Below are 22,594 nucleotides of genomic sequence, written 5' to 3'. Positions count from 1 at the left end.
AGGTGAAGCCAAACACTGCTCATGTGCACACACTGTGATGACACACAGTGCGGGGCGAAAATGAAGGGTGAATTTAAGTGAGAAGAAATCCTCAGCAGCTCATGATTATTGATAGGAAGTGGATGCTAAACTTAATGAGAAGCACAACAGTGAGATGCTATTTCTCAAAATTTTAAACATGCTCAGTGTTTTCAATCAATCAATCAATTTTATTTATAAAGCCCAATATCACAAATCACAATTTGCCTCACAGGGCTTTACAGCATACGACATCCCTCTGTCCTTTTTTAAACTTTCTTTATCTCTAATACATCCAGAAATGTTCCACAGAATACTAGTCGGCAAAACAAGACGCTTAATTAGCTTCATTAGCTCGATCTATCAGTCCGTCTGTCTGTCTAGTTGGAGTTTGAGCAGCAGGAGCATAAAGAGAGGCAGAGCATCTCAGTACTTCTCTCAGTCTTATATCATCCATCCCGATCAGTCTTTCAATATTAAACATTCCCTGAATAATAGATGACACCAGTGCAAACACACACACACACAAACACACACACACACATTATTCACACAAACTTGCTAAAGCAAACATACACACATTGAAACACACACACAGATTTAGGATTCTTTGTCTCAGTGTGTTTATGTGGCAGGAATATACCATGAGACACGCGCACACACACACACACACACACAAATACATACAGAAGAGCATACTCACTGTAAATGTATCCATTCAGCTGTGTTTTTAAGTTTCCTAGAGTTGTCTCCTTTGGTCTGAATCAGGGACTCATGTTGTTCCAAAGTTGTATAATTGTCTAGAGTTGGTTCGTGTTCTCACGGCAGCATTTACAAGAGGACCAGATCAAATGCCTTGTGTGAGAAAGCTGCTCTTGATTGGTCAGAATTTCCATGTGGGAAAAATCCAGGAAGTAAAGCAAACGTTGAAGAAGAGTACACTTGCAAGATAAATGTGACACTTTCTAATGTCACAATGGAGGGACAACTACGCAGGTTGATTTTAGCGCTGCTCATCATGGACTATATTGCTGTCATTGTTCATTTTAGTCAAACCATACAGTTTGAAAACGAGGCGCGGCTCCAACTAGAAAACAATGTTTTGATGCATTGGATGTGCTGAATGTGCATATTAAGGCAGTACAGGAGGAGGTGCACATTAATAATCCTCCAGGACTGTAACATGCTCATGTTTAACCCAAACAATGTGTCATGTGACTGCAGTTGCTTCACATCCAGGTCGGAACACCTTCTCACCACAAACCAACCGCACCAGAGTTCGTTTGTAACCGGACCGAGACCACCTCTTCAAGAAGGTCTCAGTCCGGTTGTTTTGGTGCGCACCTGGGTGTGATTTCTGTGTTCTCACCTGCCCAAACAAACCGCACTGAGGGGGTAAATGAGCTTGAGTTCAATTGAACTGAACCAAACAGGGCAGGTGTGAAAGCACCCTTAGGACACATTCACACTGGCTCTATTTGGTATGCTTTTAACGAACCCCGGTCCGCTCTCACGGATGCAGTGGTGTGAACGCTCATTCGAACTCTGGTGTGGACCAAAAAAGCAATTCCTGGTCTGCTTGAAAACTGGGGGTCTCAGTTCAATTGCAAGTGAACCCTTGTGCGGTTTGCTTATAGTGGGAAATGCAAACGGACTATCCAGCGAACCAAAGAGCGGAAGTGACTATGGTCTGGACTGTTCTGGTGTGAATGTGCCCTTAGTTGCCAAAACTTTGTTGCAGTTAACTTTGAAAAGACTTAAATGTTCTCAGGCTATTTTTATTTGTTTGTATTGTATTGTTTGTATTAGTTTCTATATCAGGTGATACAGAAATGACCAGCGCAAACTCATAGATGAATTCCCCAACTTAGCTAACTAGTACTTATACAGTGACGGCCAGGGGTGTGGTAGTGGGTAAAAAAGTGGGACTGATTACCCAGAGCCAAAATGGGATGGGGAGCCATCGAATAGCCTGGAATTTCTAAGCAATTAGTGCCACAACTTAATTAAAATAGGCTAAATAAATCGGTTGAGTAAAGAATTTGGTGCTACGCCCCTGGTGACAACTACACTGCTAGCTCCAGGAAGAGCTGGCCGTCAGGTCAAGCAGAGTCTATTTTTTATGTGTTTTTCAGAGTTTATTCTTCAGTATCCCCAAAAGATAGTGGATGTATTTCCTAAAAAGTTCTGTCTTTCTGTCAGCCGAGTACTTGGTTTACTTACTACCCTCTACACGGTTTCATAATTTGTTCTAATTTTGTACTATCAATCACTTTTAAAGAGTCTGCATCTTCAAATGTTTGGTGTTTCATTTTGGAACAGAAGCATTCATTTCTTCTCTAAGCTACCTTAAGCCGACCTAATCCATCCCGCCTCTGCATTCCATTTGTACTACTGATGAAAACCTTGCATATCCAGAAAGTCAACTTTGCCAGGAATAAAGAAAAACAGCCTCATTTTCAGAGTGACAGCTCAGGCTCAGAGCCTGAAATTGACTTTTGAATGGGTTTTAGAAGTGCTAGGTTCAAAAAAGTTACCCAGGGCATCACTTTGAGTGTTTTCATATGACAGCAGTGGCATGAAAGCTGCTTGTGTGTGTGTGTGTGTGTGTGTGTGTGTGTGTATGTATGCACTTGAAACCAAGCTAAATGCATCCTGCCCTGCCTTTTGAATATGTGTGGGAGCAATTTGTGTCAGTGTTGAAGCCGCTTGACGCTATTATAATCCTGCTCCGCACAACACAAAGCAATTAATCTTTTAAAAGGCACAGGGGAAAGATGCATGTGTCTGTGTGTGTGTGTGTGTGTGTGTGTATGTATGAGTGCTTGTCTGTGAGTTCCGGTGTGTTTTTTTGCGTGTGTGTGTGTGTGTGTATGTCACTAGAGTAGGTAATGGCCAGGAGAGGACATTTCAGGGATGCTTTTAAAACTCTCCTCCCTGCTCCAAGGGCAACAATTAACATTCGACAGAGAGAGAGAGAGAGAGGGAGGGAGATAAAGAGAGAAGCAAATTGAAAAAGCGAGACACGGCAGACAAACACAAGTGTGAGAGGAAACAAGAGAAAGAAAAGGGAGAAAGAGAAATAAAAAGTGAACGGACTCGGACGGAGATAAATTGGACAGATAGCGTGAGAGGAGGAGGGAGAGGTGAATTAACATGCACAGTGGCTGCTGCGGCTCATGGTGGCTGATGCTTTTACCAGCGAGCTAGTTGGAGCACAAAGAGCACACTTGATCCAGAGCACAGAAACACTGCAGGGCACTACTCCCTATTAATTCACTTTCAGGCTGCCGAGAGAGCATGAGCGCACAAATAATGAATTCACACACACACACAAAGCAAACAAAAACTGTGTTCACAGTGGGATGTTTGAGTTTGTCGGAGACTTGAAAAGGCAGGAGATGCAGCTTCCTCTGTCCCAGAGGTGTCGACGCTCACAGCAACACTAAGAAACTACACTCAAGTCTTCTGTCTGCTCACAAAGGCCACAGATTTGTCCGTTTTATTCAAAAGAAATTTGAACCAGAGTAGTTCTTTGAAAAGCTGCTGTTGCTCGTGTTGCAGGAGCAGTACGTGTTTGTTCACGATGCCATCTTGGAGGCGTGTCTATGTGGGAATACAGCCATACCAGTGTGTGAGTTCAGAGCCATTTACTACAACATCAGCAGACTGGACCCACAGACCAACTCCAGCCAGATTAAAGATGAGTTCCAGGTGAGAACCCCCCCCCCCACACACACACACACACACAAGACACACACTTATTTGTGAGGACACCACATGGACGTTTGGAGACTCAAATGTTGACCCTAAAGATTATAATAAGTGGTTAACTTTTGGGTACCACCATTTTGTGCCCCAGTGTTCTGCATTATGTGACTGTGGTTGTCTTTGTACAATCTGATGAGTACTTTAGTCCAGTGTCCTTTGCTCCACGAGGGGCCGTACACATGCTGCATTTTCATGCCCTCAAAGTGCTCGTTTTCAATGTTGATGCGTGGCAGACACGCTCCAAAGCCAGAGTGACGCCATCGCAACACCCAAGCACGTCCAATTGCCTGTTTTTCAGGGTGCGACAGCTGCACCTTGACGTAAACAGAGTTTTACTTATGGAATGCAACACTGTGCACCTCATGCTTTCCCTTCTTCCCTAAATGTCAGTCTGGTAAATATGGAGACGAGGTTGATCACTTAAGTGCAGGGCAACCCAGAGCTCTGAGGCCAAATACACACTTAAGAAAACAGCGCCTGGAAGGAGACCCGCTCAGGGTTTCAGGTAAGTAGGCTATAACCCGGTGCTGGTTATAGTCACTTAGCAACCTCAGATGCAACCTTCCTCCATGCTCTTGAGAGTTGGCACCAAATAGGCAGAAGAGTAGCGGCATGTGTACGGCCCATATATTTCTGTATGTAATTATTGAATAAATAAGGAGGCAATGTTTACAGAAGGATCAAATTAAAGTTAGGAATAATAAACATTTATTTCTTTCAGACTCTGAACATAGTGACCCCTAGAGTCCGTCCAGAGGACTGCAGTGTGGGCCTGCTACCAAGGAACCACGACAAGAACCGCAGTATGGACGTTCTATCAGCAGACCGATGCCTGCCTTTCCTCATATCTGTGGATGGAGAGAGCTCCAATTACATCAATGCTGCATTAATGGACGTGAGTGCATATTTTGAGGTGTGTGTGTGTCGTCTTTTTATGCCTCCACACCAGTGATAGCCGTGGCCGGAGGCTATTATGCTTTCAGTTTGTCCATAACATTCTTGAGAATATCTCAGAGGTATCTCAGGAGCGCCTTGAGGCTCTTTTCAAATTTGGCACAAATGTCCTCTTGGACTCTTGACTACATATGTTAAACACTCACTGGCCACTTTATGAGGTAGATCCCGCTAATACTGGGTTGGACTTCATTTTGCCTTCAGAACTGCCTTTATTGTGGTGACATAGATTCAACGAGGTGCTGGAAACATTCCTCAGAGATTTTGGTCCGCATTGACATGATGACATCACACAGTTGCTGCAGATTTGTCGGCTGCACATCCATGCGAATCCTCCATTCAAATGGGGCCCAAAGTGTGCCAAGAAAATCTCCCCCACACCATTACACCACCAGCAGCAGCCTGAACCGTTGATACAAGGCAGGATGGATCCATGACGCCAAATTCTGCCCTACCACCTGAATGTGGCAGCAGAAATCCAGACTCATCAGACCAGGCAATGTTTTTCCAATCTTCTATTGTCCAGTTTTGGTGAGAAAACCCGTGTGAATTGTAGCCTCAGTTTCCTGTTGTTAGCTGACAGGAGTGGCACCTGGTGTGGTCTTCTGCTGCTGTAGCCCATCTGCTTCAAGGTTGGACAAGGTGTTGTTGCTTCAGAGATGGTCTTCTGCACACCTTGGTTGGAACCAGTGCTTATTTGACTTCCTGTTGCCTTTCTATCATCTTGAACCAGTCTGGCCATTCTCCTCTGACCTCTGGCATCAACAAGGCATTTTGGCTCACTGGATATTTTCTCTGTCTGGGACCATCCTCTGTAAACCCTAGAGATGGTTGTGTGTGAAAATCCCAGTAAATACTCAGACCAGCCCGTCTGGCACCAACAACCATGCCACGTTCAAAGTCACTTAAATCACCTTTCTTCATCATTCTGATGCTCGGTTTGAATTTCAGCAGGTCGTCTTCACCATGTCTACATGCCTAAATGCATTGAGCTGCTGCCACGTGATTGGCTGATTAGCTATTTGTGTTAAGGAGCAGTTGAACAGGTGTACCTAATAAAGTGGCTGGTGAGTGTATGAGTCTGGACAGACATGGACTGTTTGGCAGAAGCATACAAACCACAAGGCTTTAATTCTCCTTCATAACATTAGAGTTTCTGTTTGTTCCTTTCCAGTGCTGCAGTGATGCCTCAATCTGTTCGCATTGCTCTGCTCACTTGTCTGTTTATCTTGTGCTTGTTATTTATTTGCGGTCCGTCTCAACACTCCAGAGCCACAAACAGCCAGCGGCCTTCATTGTTACCCAGCATCCTTTGCCAAACACCATGGGCGACTTCTGGAGGCTGGTGTTCGACTACAACTGCTCCTCCATTGTAATGCTCAACGAGATGGACGCAGCTCAGGTACAAACCCACACACGCACGAATATTCTCTGTCTGTTTTCCCTGCTTTTGTCTAACTTAGTTTCAGAGGAGGAGCAGACAGCCAGGAGCTGACACATCGACTGTAACATCACAGGGCCTAATCAATACACCCTGAGACTATTTTTATAAATGTGTATTGACAGTCCTTGGAACAATACCCTGACAGCTGAGACAGTTTGGTTTTTACAATCACAGCCTAGACAGAAAAAGTTGAATACAGAAAGAAGAGAAACTAATGGCTCATTAATCCAGCTTTTTAGCAATTTCTGAATTTGTATTAACCTTCCCAAATGTAAAATGCCAAATTAATAATCAAGCATATTGCCATTAACAGAATTCAGCATAACAGGGTTGAAGGATCAGCAGAATGTAACGCTAAAGGTAGTTACAGTGACAGTGCCAGCAGCTGCTACACTCGATCAACATTTATTTGTCACCCAGGATTTCATCAACATCTAACAGTTAACAGCCCTGTCATCATTACAAGTTTAGAGGTGCAATTTCTTACTTATCTTCTGCTCATATCAGACGTGCTAACTGCTCATGAGCCGATTCTGAACAGTCTTTTCAGGTGTCTAGGAAGGGACAATGCAACACAAAATTGTAGCAGCACATGTAATCATGTAATTAACCCAGACTAACAGATTTAGTTGCCTCATCACTCCCAGTGTTGGTTGTAAATCCCCAGATCACACAAGTGAATGAAACCTGGTTTAAAAAAAACCACACGTGTGATTATTTCTCTTCTGTGTCTGGCAGGTGTGGAAAATTAGGTGAAATTACCGAGCTGTTTTCATGTGTTATTTTCCAGCAAGTTGGGCTTATCTCATTTTGATCCTGCATCGTATTGTACTCCACATGTAGATGACTCTCACCAGGCCTTAGTGTGGAAGTATAAAAAAATTGAAAATTGAATTCACATCCAGCCACAGAGGTGATAATGCTCCTAATCGATGAAGTGAATTCATACAAGGCTTTTTGTGAAAACATCTCTCCAATTACTATTTGCGTTGTTATGCTTTTGAAAAGAAATCCATTCGGTGGATATGAATTGAACTTGGATTTGATTTGGACTTGTTAAAATCTGGTAAATGCTTTTTTTCTCCCCCTCTCTCTTCCTCACTCTGTCGCTGTCTTTTTCTGTTCTCTACAGTTGTGTATGCAGTACTGGCCTGAAAAGAGTTCGTGTTGCTACGGTCCCATTCAAGTCGAATTCATATCGGCAGACATCGATGAGGACATCATCAACCGAATCTTCAGGATCTGCAACATGGCCAGGGTACGCACATTCTCAAAGCCTTCACAGTTTCGTACCAGACTAGTTTTCTATGTTGTTAACAGCAGCAGGTTCAAGGTTTCAAAAGTGAAAATGAACGCGCTCGTGCTTCTCTCTGGACCCAGTTTGGTGTCTGTGGCAAACTGCTGTGATTGCTGTCCTTGTCTTGAGGTCCTCAGCCTGATCCTGGACCAGGTGTCCTCTTTGCTGTTCTCTTCATTTTGCTTAGTCTTACAGCTCAGGCAGACGGTGTCATTTTGACATCACTGGGCAAAAGTTCCAAATATGAATCACAATTCTGTCACTGCATTGCCTATTTCTTGTCTGAAATGTTTTCAGGAACATATTTTAGTGCACTGTTTAGCTGTAAAATGAGAACATTTGTGAACCGTAGAGCCAAAATAAAGCACCGCCCACCGGCTGGAGCAAACTGTCTCACTTGACAGCTTAACAGTACACTAAAACAGAGGTTCTCAACTGGTGGGTCGCGATCCAAAAGTGGGTCATGGGTCCATTCTGAATGGATCGCAAGGAACTTTCAAACGTTATTTTTAAGTACAGTGAACCTCGGGAACAGACCTTTTATGCTGAAGTGCTGTTTCCTGCTGTAGAGTGAGTGACTAAGGGAGCAATCACACCGAGATGAAATGCTAGAAACGCGACGCCAGTAAAACCATTGTTTTCCTATGTTACGGCGCGTCTGACTGGCATTCAAGCGTCTTTTTAGATGGGCGTTTTTCCGGCGTCTTTTTAGACGCGTTTTTGTAGACGCTTCGTATTTAGATGAGCGTAGACGCTGAAAAGTTAAAATATTTTCAACTTTTTGAGCGTCAGACGCCAGTAGCTAGTGCGCATTGAATAAGCGCTTCCAGCGTTTCAAGCGTCTTTGACATGTCCGTGTCTCTAGCATCTCATTTCTGTTTGATCGCCCCCGAACAGACAGCTACTTGACAGAGACAGCATACTAGCTCGATGACATGGCCAAACCCAAGTATGATGCTGAATAATTTAAACTGTGTGAACCTTGAACTAATGACTAAGGAGAAATCTGGACCCTGTGGCTTGACCAGTTGGGAACCACTGCTTTAAAATATGTTTCTGAAAACAGCTGAGGTGAGAAATAGGCAACGCAGTGACAGAATCTTGATTCGTATTTGATCAGCGCTGCCTAGTTTCACAGTTTGACTGCAGTCACGAGCAGTGATTGACATGAGTGACAGGTGCTCTGGAGTTGTTTTTGTGATCCTTGCAAATTCCACAAGGAGCACTTACACTTACCGTCTTCATCCACATGGAACGGGATCTGTTGCGGTTCCTGCGCCTAATTTGAACTTTTTCAATCATTTTGACCTAAAACAGTGGTGACCATCCCAAATCACAGTAACAACAATAGAGACATTAAGTAGGAAATCATTGCGAAAAAGCTGGTCCCTGCTTGTCTTTGGATAAAAGCAATAACAGAACAAAAGTTTTAGTGACGGAAAGAACGAGTTCGCGAGTACAAGTGGCCGAAATGAGTTTCCTCCGCAGGGTGGCTGGGCTCAGCCTTAGAGATAGGGTGAGGAGCTCAGACATCCAGGAGGGACTCGGAGTAGAGCGGCTGCTCCTCCACATCGAGAGGAGCCAGTTGAGGTGGTTCGGGCATCTAGTAAGGATGCCTTCCGGACGCCTCCCTTGGGAGGTATTTCGAACATGTCCAACCGGGAGGAGACCTCGGGGCCGCCCCAGGACATCGCCCGGCTGGCCTGGGAACGCCTCGGGGTTCCCTTGGAAGAGCTGACGGAAGTGGCTGGGGAGAGGACTGTCTGGGCTACAAAAGTTTGCAGATAATTAACACAAGCCGCCATCTTGCTGCTACTGTTATCCTCCATCGTGCATTGTGAAATGCCCTCCATTGACGATATGTCCTCGATTACAACTGTTCAAATCTGGTGGAAATGTGGGCTGGTTCGCTACATAGGACAAGAATCCAAGAATCCTCAACAGGACCAGTTCAAGAAGAGCTAAGTGGGTGGAAAAGGGTATTTGAGGAGGCAGGGTAGGATTTTGTCACAGAATATCTGCCTCATGTACTACTGTTAGGATTAGGGATGGGTACTCCTTATCGATTTGGTACTTCACAGTGTTTAAAGCACAGTTAAAAGAGCCGTTAATGTCGGGGCTTATCACCACTGTGTTCTTTGATAATTTAGCCACGAGTTTGTTTAATCCCAGGTTTCTATACCCCTCCCTGGTCAGGATGGAGTGACAGTTTTAAAACATAACCTTTTTCATGTTTGCTAAAAATGTTACCTTCTGTAGCTTTAATCTGCCGTGCTATGGATAAAAATACTTAAAATATTGCATTTCTTGACCTATATTTGACATATAGCAATAAATAGTGGGACGATACACCCAGGAACACAACATAACAACACATATAAGGCATTTTTCATTTCATGTGACCTTTACTTCCCCCTGAGAAGCTGGCAACATGATGCCATAGAGACTGCACTACTACAGCAGCCGGGCTAACTGAGCCTGCTTTAAAATGGCACTGTGGTAGTAGGTGGTGCAATAACAACAGGATATTTTGAAAACTGTCCTCTCCCCTTGTCTCCTGGTTCCTCCTCTCGTCTTCTCCCGCCTCTGTTCTTTCCTCACCTCTCCTCTCCCATCACTTTCCCCCTCATCTCTCCTTTCCCCTTTTCTTTCTGCCCCTCTTGCCTCCTCTTGTTACTCCCTTCTCATCTCATTTTCTTACCCATCCATGACGGTACAACTCGCGGTGCCCTATCGTCTGCATGCTCCTATAGCACATAGTGAACTCCCCACTACCCTACTCTCTATATTCTGGCTCTCTCTTTCTCTCTCCCTCTCAAACACATCACCAGTCTAGCGTGAAATGGCTCATATCATCGCCACAGCAGCACATCTCACACTGAGAGAGCAGCTCCGACCTAGCTGAGTCTGTACCACCAACCACTAAGCCATCAAATGAAGAGGGAGGAAGTGAAAGAGCAGGACAGAGAAAAGGTTTGAGACAGAGAAAAGAAGAGGAAAACAAAAAGAGTGATGAAGGGAAGGAGAAGTAGTGTGAGTGAGCACGAGAAAAAAAGGAGAGAAGGAAACAGGAGTGAGGGCAAGAAGAAGTTTGAAATAAGAGGTGATTGGAAGGGGAGATGGAGGAAGTGGAGAGAAAGATAAAAAGGAGAGAGTAGATGGAGGGAGGAGAAGGAGAAATGGGAAGGAAGTGGAGGAAACAGATACAGCTGTATCTGGTTTTGTGTGTAAATGTCAATGTGCTGCTGCGTGTGTCGAAGCCTAGCAGTAAATCAGTATGACAGTGATGGCAGGTTTTGGTATTTTAGGTGGTGGATGCCAACCGCCTCAGGCCAGACGGATGAAAAACATTTTGTCTGCCATGAAATTGAATTAAACATTATGGGATGTCGTCTTTGTGGAGTCCATTCTGAGTTCTGTTCCAAAGGCATTTTGTTCAGAAACAAGAACTAATTGGAGCACAGCAGCGAGCGAACACATGAAAACATGCTTCATTTATCAGTTTGGTTTATCATCACCAAATGAGACCACCTCTGAGACGACTGGCATCTTCTGCCTACAACCACAATGTGTCTGATAGCTTGTTTGTCCAGCAACCTGCTGGTTGTGCCACAAAACAGGAAGGAAGCACTGTTTAGATGAAGCTTTCAGACGTTTTGGTGACTGGGGAGGAAATTTCTTTCCTTCCACTTTCCAACTGGTTTACCAAAAAGCAAATCGTCCGACTACTTTCAAGATGGTCACTTTAACACCCTCTCCACCAATATTAAGGCGCATATCCATGTTTATAAATGCAGGAAAACAGCTACAATTATACCATAGACTTCTTTAGGATGACCAATAGTCATCATTTAGCGCCATTAGTCGACCAGTCGCCTGCGTGTTTATGATATTAATTTAATGATTCAATGATATATTTTAATGGTTTGAGTTGAAGGTGTGAGAAAGAATAGTATCAGTAACATTGTTAACACTGTGCTACATTACAGAGAAATACAAAACCGTACTGATGAACCTTCATTAATATAGGCCTATATTTTATCTCCAAGTGCACGTCACACACTGAGCGAGCCGCCTGTTAATGACGCTGTGGGCTAATGGGCATGTAGCTACTTCCATGTTTCACATGATACGTCATGTTTGTAGTCGACCAGTGAAGATGAGTTTACATATCACCTTGGGTTCGTCCTTCACCTTCTCAAAATGATCCCACACTTTGGATTTCCTGCCCGACATGTTATTAACTAGCCTGTGGAATAACCGCAGGTACCAGCCCTGGAAATTAACCTGACTACTGTCTCACTGCTGAGCGTGGACACTTCCTGTGTCTGTCCTTTGTTTTGTTTTTTTTTCTGCGACTAAACTACCAATGAAATCTTGCCGAGTAATAACCTTTCTGATCGACCAATGTTTGGTCGACCATTAGGGGGCAGACCTATTTCCATCACTGTTGATGGAGCTGGAGAGATAAATATTTGTGAGTACTGTATAGTCATTTGTCTTACATTTCCTTCTAAGGCCACGTGTTAGTGGGTGTTAGTGGGGCATAAGATCAAGTGGCCAGGTCAATTGACACGTTGAATGCTTTCTGATCATAGCTTGGTCGTCCAGGTTTGGGCAGGAGGGGATGGAGACATATTTCTGGATCACTAATGTCAACAATCATGGCATCTAAACCATCACAAAGTAGGACAGAATAGGAATAATGTAGATGCAGAATAGAAGGATGTCCACTATGACACACTCTAAGGGCTGAAATGAGACCCACAAACGCATTATTTTAAGTGTCACACACTGCAGCACTTGGAAGGTTTCACTTGTTTACCCACTTTTACATCCCTGGTGGAATTACTACATGGTGTTGATTGTGGTGTTGACAGCTGTGGTGATAAAAAAAAAAAAAAATCCTTATCTTCACACCTCTCTCTTCAGCCACAGGACGGTTACCGCCTGGTGCAGCACTTTCAGTTCATCGGCTGGCCGGCCTACAGGGACACTCCTCTCTCTAAACGCTCTATCCTCCAGTTGGTCCGGAGGTTGGCTAAGTGGCAGGAGCAGTACGACGGAGGAGACGGGAGGACTGTGGTACATTGCCTGTAAGTGCAATGCTCGCACACAGACACACACATGTAGACGAACACACTCTGTAACATGTCATGAAATGGTAGGACGCAGGTGACGGGGGGACGGGAACAAGTGGTGCTCAGTAGGACGATTCATCAACGCGAAATCGTCAAAAGACAAATGTGCCCTTGTGTGTGTGTGTGTGAGAGAGAGAGAGAGAGAGACACAGAAAGGTGAAAGATGTTGAGATACTCTTAACAATGATAAAGTACACTTCCTATAAAAGAACACACACATTTAAGACAAATGTTCACACACACACACACACACACACACACACACACACAGCTTTAAGATGATATATACAATATATGGTATTTCTCGACTCATCCATTCTTCTGCGTTGGCTCGTGCTTTCACGCTTTATTTTTCACAGCTGATCTGTCAAACATACAGATGGCCTGAACTCAACATTTATCCCACTTCTGGTGTGTCTGAAGTGTGGGAGCCAAACACACACAACACTGGTCTGAAAAATTTAAAAGGACTATTCATAACTACCCATTGTTTAATAACAGTGTCAACCTGGCTCATATCGAGAGAGGGCTAAGATGTGCTTTATCTAAAGCTGCAACTCACAATTCTTTACATTATAACCAGCTTTATTTTAAGCTATAAATCATTGAGTTACCATAAACGTACATACAGGAAATAACCACAGCTTCAGCAATATTTAATTATTTTCAGAATGTATACGGATCAGGTTGAACACTTTTAATTTTTTACACACACTATACAGAAATACAATGTTTGCAAGTATATTCGTTTCAAGGAAGCACAGCAATAACACTGTGTCATGCTGATAACGATGGTAACATCTACAACTGAATAACAACAGCACAGTACTGAGTACTATTAGTTCCACAGTAGATGCAATGGAAAAACATATTTTAAATAAAATAAAAATAGTTAGAATACCGTTGCACATTAGCACGAAAACAATCTGCTGAAAACGGAATCATTTCTCATTTTCATTTCGTAAAAAGTTCCACATTCAGACGACAATGTTTTGATAACAATCACTGTGCACATGGATCCACAAAAATGACCAAAGACACTCTAGAATATATGCCAGGCCAGTAGTTGGCGGTGTGACTTTGTAATGAAACAACAAGCCCCTGTGCACATGCGCTTTGTTCTACAGAGCGGTGATGTATAAACAAACAAAATGGCAACCGCACGAATGTTTGTCTGGACGGACGAGGTGGAGTTGCTACAGTAAATCTACACTCAACAGGGTGAGCAGCGCAAACAGAGCTCGGGAGTCCGCCATTATTGTTGTGATGGTCGACTTTCTCACGCATGCCTAGTGGCTGGAACGATCAGCCAAAACTCAACTAAAGTTGACCGTTTTCGGTTGAGATTGCTGTCGTATAAACAGGACCTGAATCTTGTAACTCTATTGGATGCTTAAACTGTCAGCAAAACCTCAGAGCTCCACTGTGCCTCCAGTTAGTGAACAAAGTGCACTTTGGCGCCACACACAGCAGCCACGAGGTGATTTCATTTCATTTCTAAAGAAGGAGCTGGTTGTTTAAAGGTACAGTGTTTTCTTCACGCTGATGCTACTAACTGACACCAGCCTGCTGTGACCTCCGGCACTAAGGTTTGTACTGGCTGATGGAGCTTCCGCCTTTTCTTCCCCCTACCTCCCCAGTTTCTGATGAGGTGGACATGATAACCCTTAATACACATAACGTTATTCATCCCTACAACAGAAAATACTTTTTCCCTTCTTATCACATTTAACCATAGCTGTCTTTGTTTTTGTTGACGGGCAGTAGCGGCTGGTTTTGAGCCATGACTCCTTCTATTCTGGCTCCCAATAACACAACAAGACCACACTGTAAGGCTCCTATGTAGCCTACAGCCCTGTGGGGGAGAGACGTGTTTTGCCTCCTGCTAACAAACTGACGTCACTGTGACAGGAAAAGGCGATAAGACGTATGATGCACATTTAGTTGAGGAAATGTAGAAACATTGTCTGTAGTCTGTGTATAGTTTACACATTTTTACGATTGAGAATGTACGAGTCACTCAAGGTGATGAAAATGAAAATGTTAAGAGGGAGCTGTTGGAGAGCGGTGACAGAGCTGCATGTGGCCACAGGTTACATACCCCCGATCTAGACTAGAACTGTGGTGATTCATGTAACTGGTTAAATTCTTTAGCAGAGAAAAGTTCATGGACATGTTTGTTGTTTGCCTCAATTTAATTATTGAAACTGCATAACGTCAGAGTAGCGATCCTCCCGATTAGATTAGTACTCATCTGGAACAAGACCGCACAATATTTTTGTTATTCTCCTCCATCTTGAAAGCACTCGTCTCTGTACGCTGAAATAAATACAGCCCAGACAGATTGCTGTGTTAAGAGCGCTGCAGCTGGAACAGGTTCTCTCAGTGTGATTCACTGAAAATGAGACATGTGCTTAGCATTTAAGACCCATCAGACTCCAACCTCCAGGACAAGTGAAGAGCAGAAAAAGAATCAATTTTCACCAGCTACTGATTGAACCATCATGTTTCTCCTTATCTCTGGTATTACCCAGTCTGTGAAATCAATAGCTGGGGCTGATTAGCCAGTGTAGCTGTCTTTAGCCAGAAGCAGAGAAGCCTTGCATCCCTTTCACTCACATTCACTGGGGCTGAGCGTAACGGTCAGAGGCAGCGGCCAGGCCGATTAACATCAAGGAATTTAGCCGTATGTGCCACTATTTTAATTTCACATCATTATTTTATTTGTAAAATACTAAATGCAAATATAAGAACTTTTAAAAAGAGAATAAATTATAATTATTTATGTGATATGATGAATGATTATTCTTAATTATGTTCGACACTTAAAGCAATTATGCCAGCAGCATCAATATGACATAGCAGCAGTTATTGATTTGAGCCGGGGGTCAACGATGTATGTCTGTCACTTTATATTCCTGTTAGACACCAGGGTTTAAACCATTGATTCTGCATAATCATTAATAGTTAAGATCCACCAGTGATTTCATTTCTTCCCATACTGTGGCATCAAATCTATAAAAAGCTATAAAGATATAAACTATATCTTTAGAAATAACTTACAATTATCAGATGGTTTTTTTTGCTCTGCATTAGAAACAAGTGAGTTTTAACCGGAACAGCTTGTGTTTCAAACTCCGTCTTTCACACAGAGACAGAAAACACTCCGAAAACAAACAAAACCTCCCAGCGTCTAGAAAATACAAATCAATGCCAATTCTGATTGGCCCAATGAGCTGTGACAGAGGAAGCTGATTGGATGAGCACCAGTGATGCGCTTGAGGAAATGTTGTGTGAGTCTGTGTGTTAGTGTGTGTGTGTGATATTGTTAGTGAAGTTCCCTGGAATCTCTCGTCTATAGATTTTACAGCCTCTTGTTTCTCTCCCTCATTATCAGCTTCATTTGTTCAGCTCAGATAGGAACTGTGTGGAGCTGTGTAGTGTGTGTGTACCTGTTGTGTGCAAACACACGTTCGTATCATGGCTGTCGGGCAGAAACCTTGTATGGCCAAAACCACAACTTTTCAGGAAATGAAGAAAATAAACTGTGTTTTTTTTAAAATAATTGAGCAATGCATCGTCAAAGACGGTAATGTGTCTTCTTGAATGGTCAGATATTTGCATGTGTCAGGATATTATTCATATTTTATCAAAATGAAGCTCAAATGTAGTTACAAGGTTTATGATCAGCAAACGTTCGTTGATTAGAATAGCCACATCTGAGGCAGTAGGTGCGTTGCGTTACGTTATCGTCAAGTTTATTGGGTAACACTTTACTAATGTTGCACGGTATACCGGTACTAAAATAGTACTGCGGTACTAGAGTATTCCAAACGGTACTATACTGCATTTGGAAAATACCGGTACTTTGAAACTGATTCAATTCATTAATTTAGTTACTTTATTTTACTCATTTATGCACACAAACGCCTTTATTGTTCCTATTGTAGCACAGATTGTGCAAGTGGTGTGTATGACAACACCTGTATCAACATTCGCAGCTGGCCCAAGAGAAAGTCTGCCTCGCAAAGGGAGACAACACGAGACAACACCAACTTAGTGAAACATTTGAGCAACCAAACCGTGACGTCGTACCGAGGTACTTACTGAACCATGACTTTTTTGGTACTGTTACACCCCTACTATTATTGTTCTAAAGGTTTGTATCCAAAAGGATTTTTCCTTAGGAAAAGTACCGAAGAGTATCGAAAAGTATCGACATTCATATTGGTATTGGTACCGAAACAAAGATTTTGGTATGGTGACAACACTACACTTTACTTGAAGGTATCGACATAAGGGTGACATGACGCTGTCATAACTATGACATCACACTGTCATGAACCTGTCATGAACATTTTGTACATGTTATAAAGGTTTATGACTGCTGTCATTAAGTGTCATTCGGTTTTTGTCATGACAAGTTGATATTAAATTTGTTTGGGATGTCCTTATTATGTCAACTTGACATTAACCAGAATGACATTACCAGAAGATGTCTTTGTCATAACAATAATAATCATTATGTCAACTTGTCATAAACACAAAAAGACGTGCATTTCTTGTTAATGTCAAGTTGTTATGACAAAGACATCTTCTGGTATCGTCATCCTGGTTAATGTCAAGTTGTCATTATCAAGACAACACAAACAATGTGAACTTGTGTTTACAAAAACCGAATGACACTTAATGACAGCAATCATAAACGTTTATAACATGTACATAATGTTCATGACAGGTTCATGACCGTGTCGTGTCATAGTTACAACAGTAGCCATGTTTCCATCAGCCTGTTTAGATGCGCATCTAGAAATATCGCATCGGAAAATTATGATGAAAACGCCAAAATTCGAATTAAAATCCCCTGATTCGCACAAACTAAAATACGCTCGCTTTAGCCGGGTTTTGGTTGATTCGAAAAAATGTTGATTCGCAAAACGGGGGATGGAAACAGTTATGTTCGAATTAAGTCTGACGTAGCGCACCTCTCTCCATGGTGATATCCACACTCCGGGTCGGGAAGGCGGTAATGCATTTACAAGCTGGTTGCCAACCACCAGAAAACGTAGAAGAAGAAGAACGTGAGACTTGTTTTCTTTTCCGGTTCTGCGGAAAACTCGCTCGTTTGTAGTTTTCACCAAAGTCCATACATTTAATGGAAACACACAGGATTCGTATTTCTTTCAATGCGCATTTCCCAATGATTTGAATCACTTTTGGATGGAAACATAGCTATTGTCATGTCACTCTTATGTAGATACCTTCAAGTACAGTGTAGCCGTTTATTGCAGCTAAGTGTGCGCTCAATTTTTCCTGTCACTATCTAGCATGTCGCGTGATCTCTCCGCCTCATTCCCCACCACTAGAAGACTATTGCTGTGTTCCATTTACCTCCGAAGCCAGAGGTGTTCCTAACAGCTTATTTCATAATGTAGCATTATGTGGGACAATATTAGGGTGCATGCCCTGTTGATGGTGAGTTTACTGCGTCCTCTCATCCCAAAGGCATCCCGGGAAGATCTCTGTTTGTCCCATATGTTTTGTGTTGATCCCAGGATGATGTGACACTGTTAGTCTTGCCTTTTCTCTGGTTTTTAACCCACGTAAAACTGATGTGACACAACAGAAAAGATTGCTCACTGCCATCTGTGAATGCCATGTATTTGCTGATAGGCTGATGGAAGTCAACAAGGCGAATATCCGCAGATACTGATGTTAGGCCACTAGATCAATGCATCCCTAGTCTTTCACTCTGCATATACCTCCGTGACCTGTGACACAGAATTAATTTGTGGATGTTAAGCTAGCTAACAGATGCAAGATTATGATTGCCGAAGTAAGAAATGACTTGCAGATTAATTTATTTTGTGGCTTCAGTTTCATGCTTGCAGCAGTTTCTTTTACAGTGAGCTGGTACTTGTTTTGATTGAAATGGCTCCCAGGTTGACACTCAGGTGCTGAGGTTAATAAGCTACCAAACATTTCTATAGCAACTGTGAAAGTTATTCAGCTGCCTTGACGTTCAGCACCACTCAGGTCTTGATCTGTCCTGATTTTGCTGGATGAACTTCAGGAGTCAAGTTCATAATATTAATGTATTTTAGCCAGAAGATGTTTCTGACAGCGCTGATGTAAAATGTATTTGCTCTCAGTTTTTTCCCCCCTTACCTAGAAATTATCTTTTGACACTGAAGTCAGAAAAGGAGTGCAAAAGGAATACCTTTGCATTTCAAATTTCAGTCTTAAATATTAACATCTAAATACAGTGCAATGAAGAGCTGAGGTGCTGTGTCCCATTCCCAAATAGATTTACACATGAAAAACAAACTGAAACCTAAAAATGACTAGTTGATGACGGAGATGTGTCGGTGTGTTTTAAAGGGTTCTGAGCAAACAAAGATTTCCAAACATTAGTCTAGTGGTAAATTTTTTGAATAACAAATATTCCCCCTCTTGTGAAAGCATTACATATCAGGCCTTTACAAAGAACAATAAAGTTAATACAGTCTGTAAATCTGACTTCAAATCTGACACCATCAAAGCTTCCCTGATGGGAGAGAAAAGTACTGCGGTCCTGCATTGCTAATGCAGAGTAGGTAGACAGTGGGTGATTTTTGTGATGGCTGCCACTCCACCTCTCAGTACCTAAATGTTTTATTCAGTCCGAATACTAAAGGAATTCAGCTGGAACCAGGTGAGACGGAAACGTCTGGAGCTCTTTTCATGGTGGGTGGTCTGACTGCTGATTGGCAGAGCCCTGACTGCTGATTGGGCTACACAGCCAGTAAATCCAGAATATACAGTAAATATATACACACACAAATATTACAATCACTGCATCTTTGTCCATTACAGCAGGTTATCCTCTGAATAAAGTCTAAAAAAGTTAGTTAAAGGATAGCTTCTGTATTTTTCAACCTGGGCCCTATTTCCCCATGTGTATGTGTGCGTATGATTCATAGGTACAACTCGTTCTAAAATTGGTTCAGTATTGAGGGAGGCAGATGCAGCTGGAAGCCGTGAAATGAGCTAAAACTATAACGGGGGCAAATGCGTCCCGTGTAAGTTTGCGCATTAAAAGTGCTTTTTTCGCCACTGACCGGTTCAGATCGCCAGTGCTATCTCTGTAAATAGCATACTAAGCGTTTTGAACATTGTTTATACAACATTACCTCCACTGTCTGTAGCTCTCTCTACTCGTGGGACAGCCATTTTCTTGAGGAAGAGGTGTTTAGGGATTAGATGTCTTCTCTTCTTCGGCTGGCAGTAGTCATCTTGGGAGAAGTGAGCACTGCAGACCCAATGGTCTGCAAGGCGCAGTGTCTGGACAGGAGTGTTAGCATCCATTTGTAGCACAACTAGCCACAACTTCAGCATCTCGCCGTCCGACAAAGGCAGCCTATGAAAGCTGTACGGCGTGTTGCGCCACATCCTGTTCTTGCAATTCGGATAAGCACAAACACGAACCATTGTTTTCAACCGATGCAGTAAAACTCTCAACTGTACTCCGGGACAACCAGCGCCACTCTGAGCAGCGCTCCGCAAGGCTCCTCTGTTTTCTTCCGGCAACAAGCAAAGCTCTCGCAAGATGATGTCACAGCCCAGAGCAAGTGAAGGGTAAGGAAAACACTTAGTATGCTATTTACAGAGATAGCACTGGCGATCTGAACCAGTCAGTGGCGAAAAAAGCACTTTTAATGCGCAAACTTATACGGGACGCATTTGCCCCCGTTACCGTTTTAGCTCGTTTTGCGGCTGCCAGCTGCATCCACCTCCCTCAATACTGAACCAATTTTAGAACGAGTTGTACCCATGAATCATACGCACACATACACATGGGGAAATAGGGCCCAGGTTGAAAAATACCGAAGTTATCCTTTAAAGCTGAAGAAATATATTTAAATTTCTTGAGTCCATTAGTCTAGCTCATTCGTTTGCTCCATGCAGTGACAGGTTTCTTTGTACTGCTTGTTCCCATTTGTCACTTCCTGTCATTCATGCCTTTTCTCAGAACCTGTATGTATTTCCTTCACTACTTCAAAATAGACTGAAATGCAGTCATCCAATCAGAAAATTGACATTTTACTCAAACAAACGTAAAGCTAACTCACTCCAACCTGCAGTTCCACAAGAAACACGTAGAAAATTTGACAAACCATTCCTCCCACACACAAACTTGAACATGGCCTATGCTTTAAAAGCAGTCACAACAAACACATCTTGCCTCTCATAACCTGTTTATTAAATTTTATTGAAACCCGTTGAAGGTTTTCTCACATAAGGGTTCATAGGTTTCAAGACCATGTTTAAAGGTTTACACAATTAACCTCAACACAGCAGAAGAAAAGAGAAGTGCCTGAAAGAAAACATAATTTCCATGATAACACATTTTAAAAACAGGGCTCCCAGGGTGATAAAAGACAAAAAGCAGGTCCTGCTGTTCTGCAAAGGACGGGAAGGAACATCTCTGACTTCAAAGCAGCTGGTCTGAATAGACTACAGGTGTTTTTTCTTTTCCAGTCTCTCTTTTCTTAACTCTCTTATCTGCCCCCTCTTCAACGCTCATGCAGTCCAGCTATTATTTATTTATTTATGATGATGGCATGATGAACATGATGATAATGTTGTTTAATAATGAAGGTCTTTTGTCCTTTTTTTTTCTCCACTCTTCCCTCCTCCTCCTCCTCCTCCTCTGCAGTACCGGCGGAGGGCGTTCTGGAACGTTCTGTGCCATCTGCAGCATTAACGAGATGATCCAGCAGCAGAACATCGTGGATGTTTTCCACACCGTCAAAACACTGAGGAACAACAAGACTAATATGGTGGAAACTATGGTGAGGACACACAACACCCACAGACACACACACTTCATCTGCAGATGAAGATCAAACTAGCAATTGCTGGTGATTGTGAAAATGAAGAGAAACTCTTGAGATGGTCCTATGATTTCATTTCAAATACGTATAAGTATTAAGTTTCTTCAGACATGTATGGAATAGTATGTGGTTAGTATGTGGTTAAAAAAAAGTCATAGTATAGTATGTGCTAAAAACATCTTAGTATGGTAAGTAATAAAAAATGACAAAGTCAAAGTACATTGTATCACAAATGAATCATATTATGGTATGTTATTAAAAAATGTCATAGTATAGTGTGTCGTCCAAAATGATGAAAAAACGTCATATTAAAGTATGTCGTCCAAAATCAGGAAAAATGTCATAGTATATAGTATATCGTCCGAAATGATGAAAAAAGTCATAGATTAGTATGTCGTCCAAAATCAGGAAAAATCGTCATATTGAAGTATGTTGTCCAAAATCATGAAAGAAACGTCATAGTATAGCATTTCATCAAAAATGATAAAAAACGTCATAGTATAGTATGTTGTCCAAAATGATGAAAAAACATCATTATATAACATGTTGCAAAAAGTCATAGCTTTATTATCATACAGAGTCATGGTATGTTGTAAAAAGTCATGCTACTACTGTCATAAAGTCTCATAGTATAGTGTTAGAAGCAAGAACAGGAGACAAACGAGCTGGTTGACAATAATGATCATTTATTTACAAGGAACACAAGTTAAAATCAAACAACACAGTTTTGTACAGTTAGTATTTAGTAACAAAGTGTGGAAAACAACGAAGGAATCCCAGAGCTTTCCTCATACCCAATGACAGAGCGTGACTTATGACAATAGGAGTAACTATACTGGAGCACGCACCAGGCCCAGGTGGGACTCAGCAATCGACCCTCCTCTCAGCTCCTGCAAAACAGCCAACGAGAACATGTATGGGAGCCATCCAGAGTGGTGGACAAGGGTCGCTATAGTATGTCATCGTTTTTGACACCATACTATATATGACTTTTTTTGAATTATTTTTGACATATTATACTATGACTTTTTTTGAATTATTTTTGACATATTATACTATGACTTTCATCATTTTGGACGACATACTATACTAT

At 42.3% G+C, this 22,594-nt stretch overlaps 1 protein-coding gene and 1 long non-coding RNA gene across 9 annotated transcripts in view; one reads left to right on the top strand and one right to left on the bottom strand.

Annotated features, from left to right (window-relative positions):
- Positions 1-22,594, top strand: part of ptprt (protein tyrosine phosphatase receptor type T) — a 561,846-nt gene that overhangs the window by 534,647 nt on the left and 4,605 nt on the right. For 4 of the 5 annotated variants that reach the window (XM_049597546.1, XM_049597460.1, XM_049597372.1 and 1 more), the window contains 6 exons: positions 3,583-3,732; positions 4,511-4,684; positions 6,014-6,145; positions 7,320-7,445; positions 12,417-12,580; positions 21,324-21,459. In XM_049597546.1, coding sequence (XP_049453503.1) covers positions 3,583-3,732; positions 4,511-4,684; positions 6,014-6,145; positions 7,320-7,445; positions 12,417-12,580; positions 21,324-21,459 — 882 coding nt within the window. Of the gene's footprint in view, positions 1-3,582; positions 3,733-4,510; positions 4,703-6,013; positions 6,146-7,319; positions 7,446-12,416; positions 12,581-21,323; positions 21,460-22,594 lie in introns of all 5 variants that reach the window. The other variant, XM_049597237.1, reaches the window with a different exon arrangement.
- Positions 22,203-22,594, bottom strand: part of LOC125903450 (uncharacterized) — a 307,807-nt gene continuing 307,415 nt past the window's right edge. For all 4 annotated transcript variants that reach the window (XR_007451314.1, XR_007451306.1, XR_007451303.1 and 1 more), the window contains exon 5: positions 22,203-22,391. This is a non-coding gene — a long non-coding RNA (uncharacterized LOC125903450). The remainder of the gene's footprint in view (positions 22,392-22,594) is intronic.

The sequence above is a fragment of the Epinephelus fuscoguttatus genome, linkage group LG1 (genome assembly GCF_011397635.1).
Source record: "Epinephelus fuscoguttatus linkage group LG1, E.fuscoguttatus.final_Chr_v1".
Classification (NCBI taxonomy): Eukaryota; Metazoa; Chordata; class Actinopteri; order Perciformes; family Serranidae; genus Epinephelus; species Epinephelus fuscoguttatus.
Note: the sequence above shows the minus strand (reverse complement) of the source record. Positions and strands in the feature narration are given on the sequence as shown.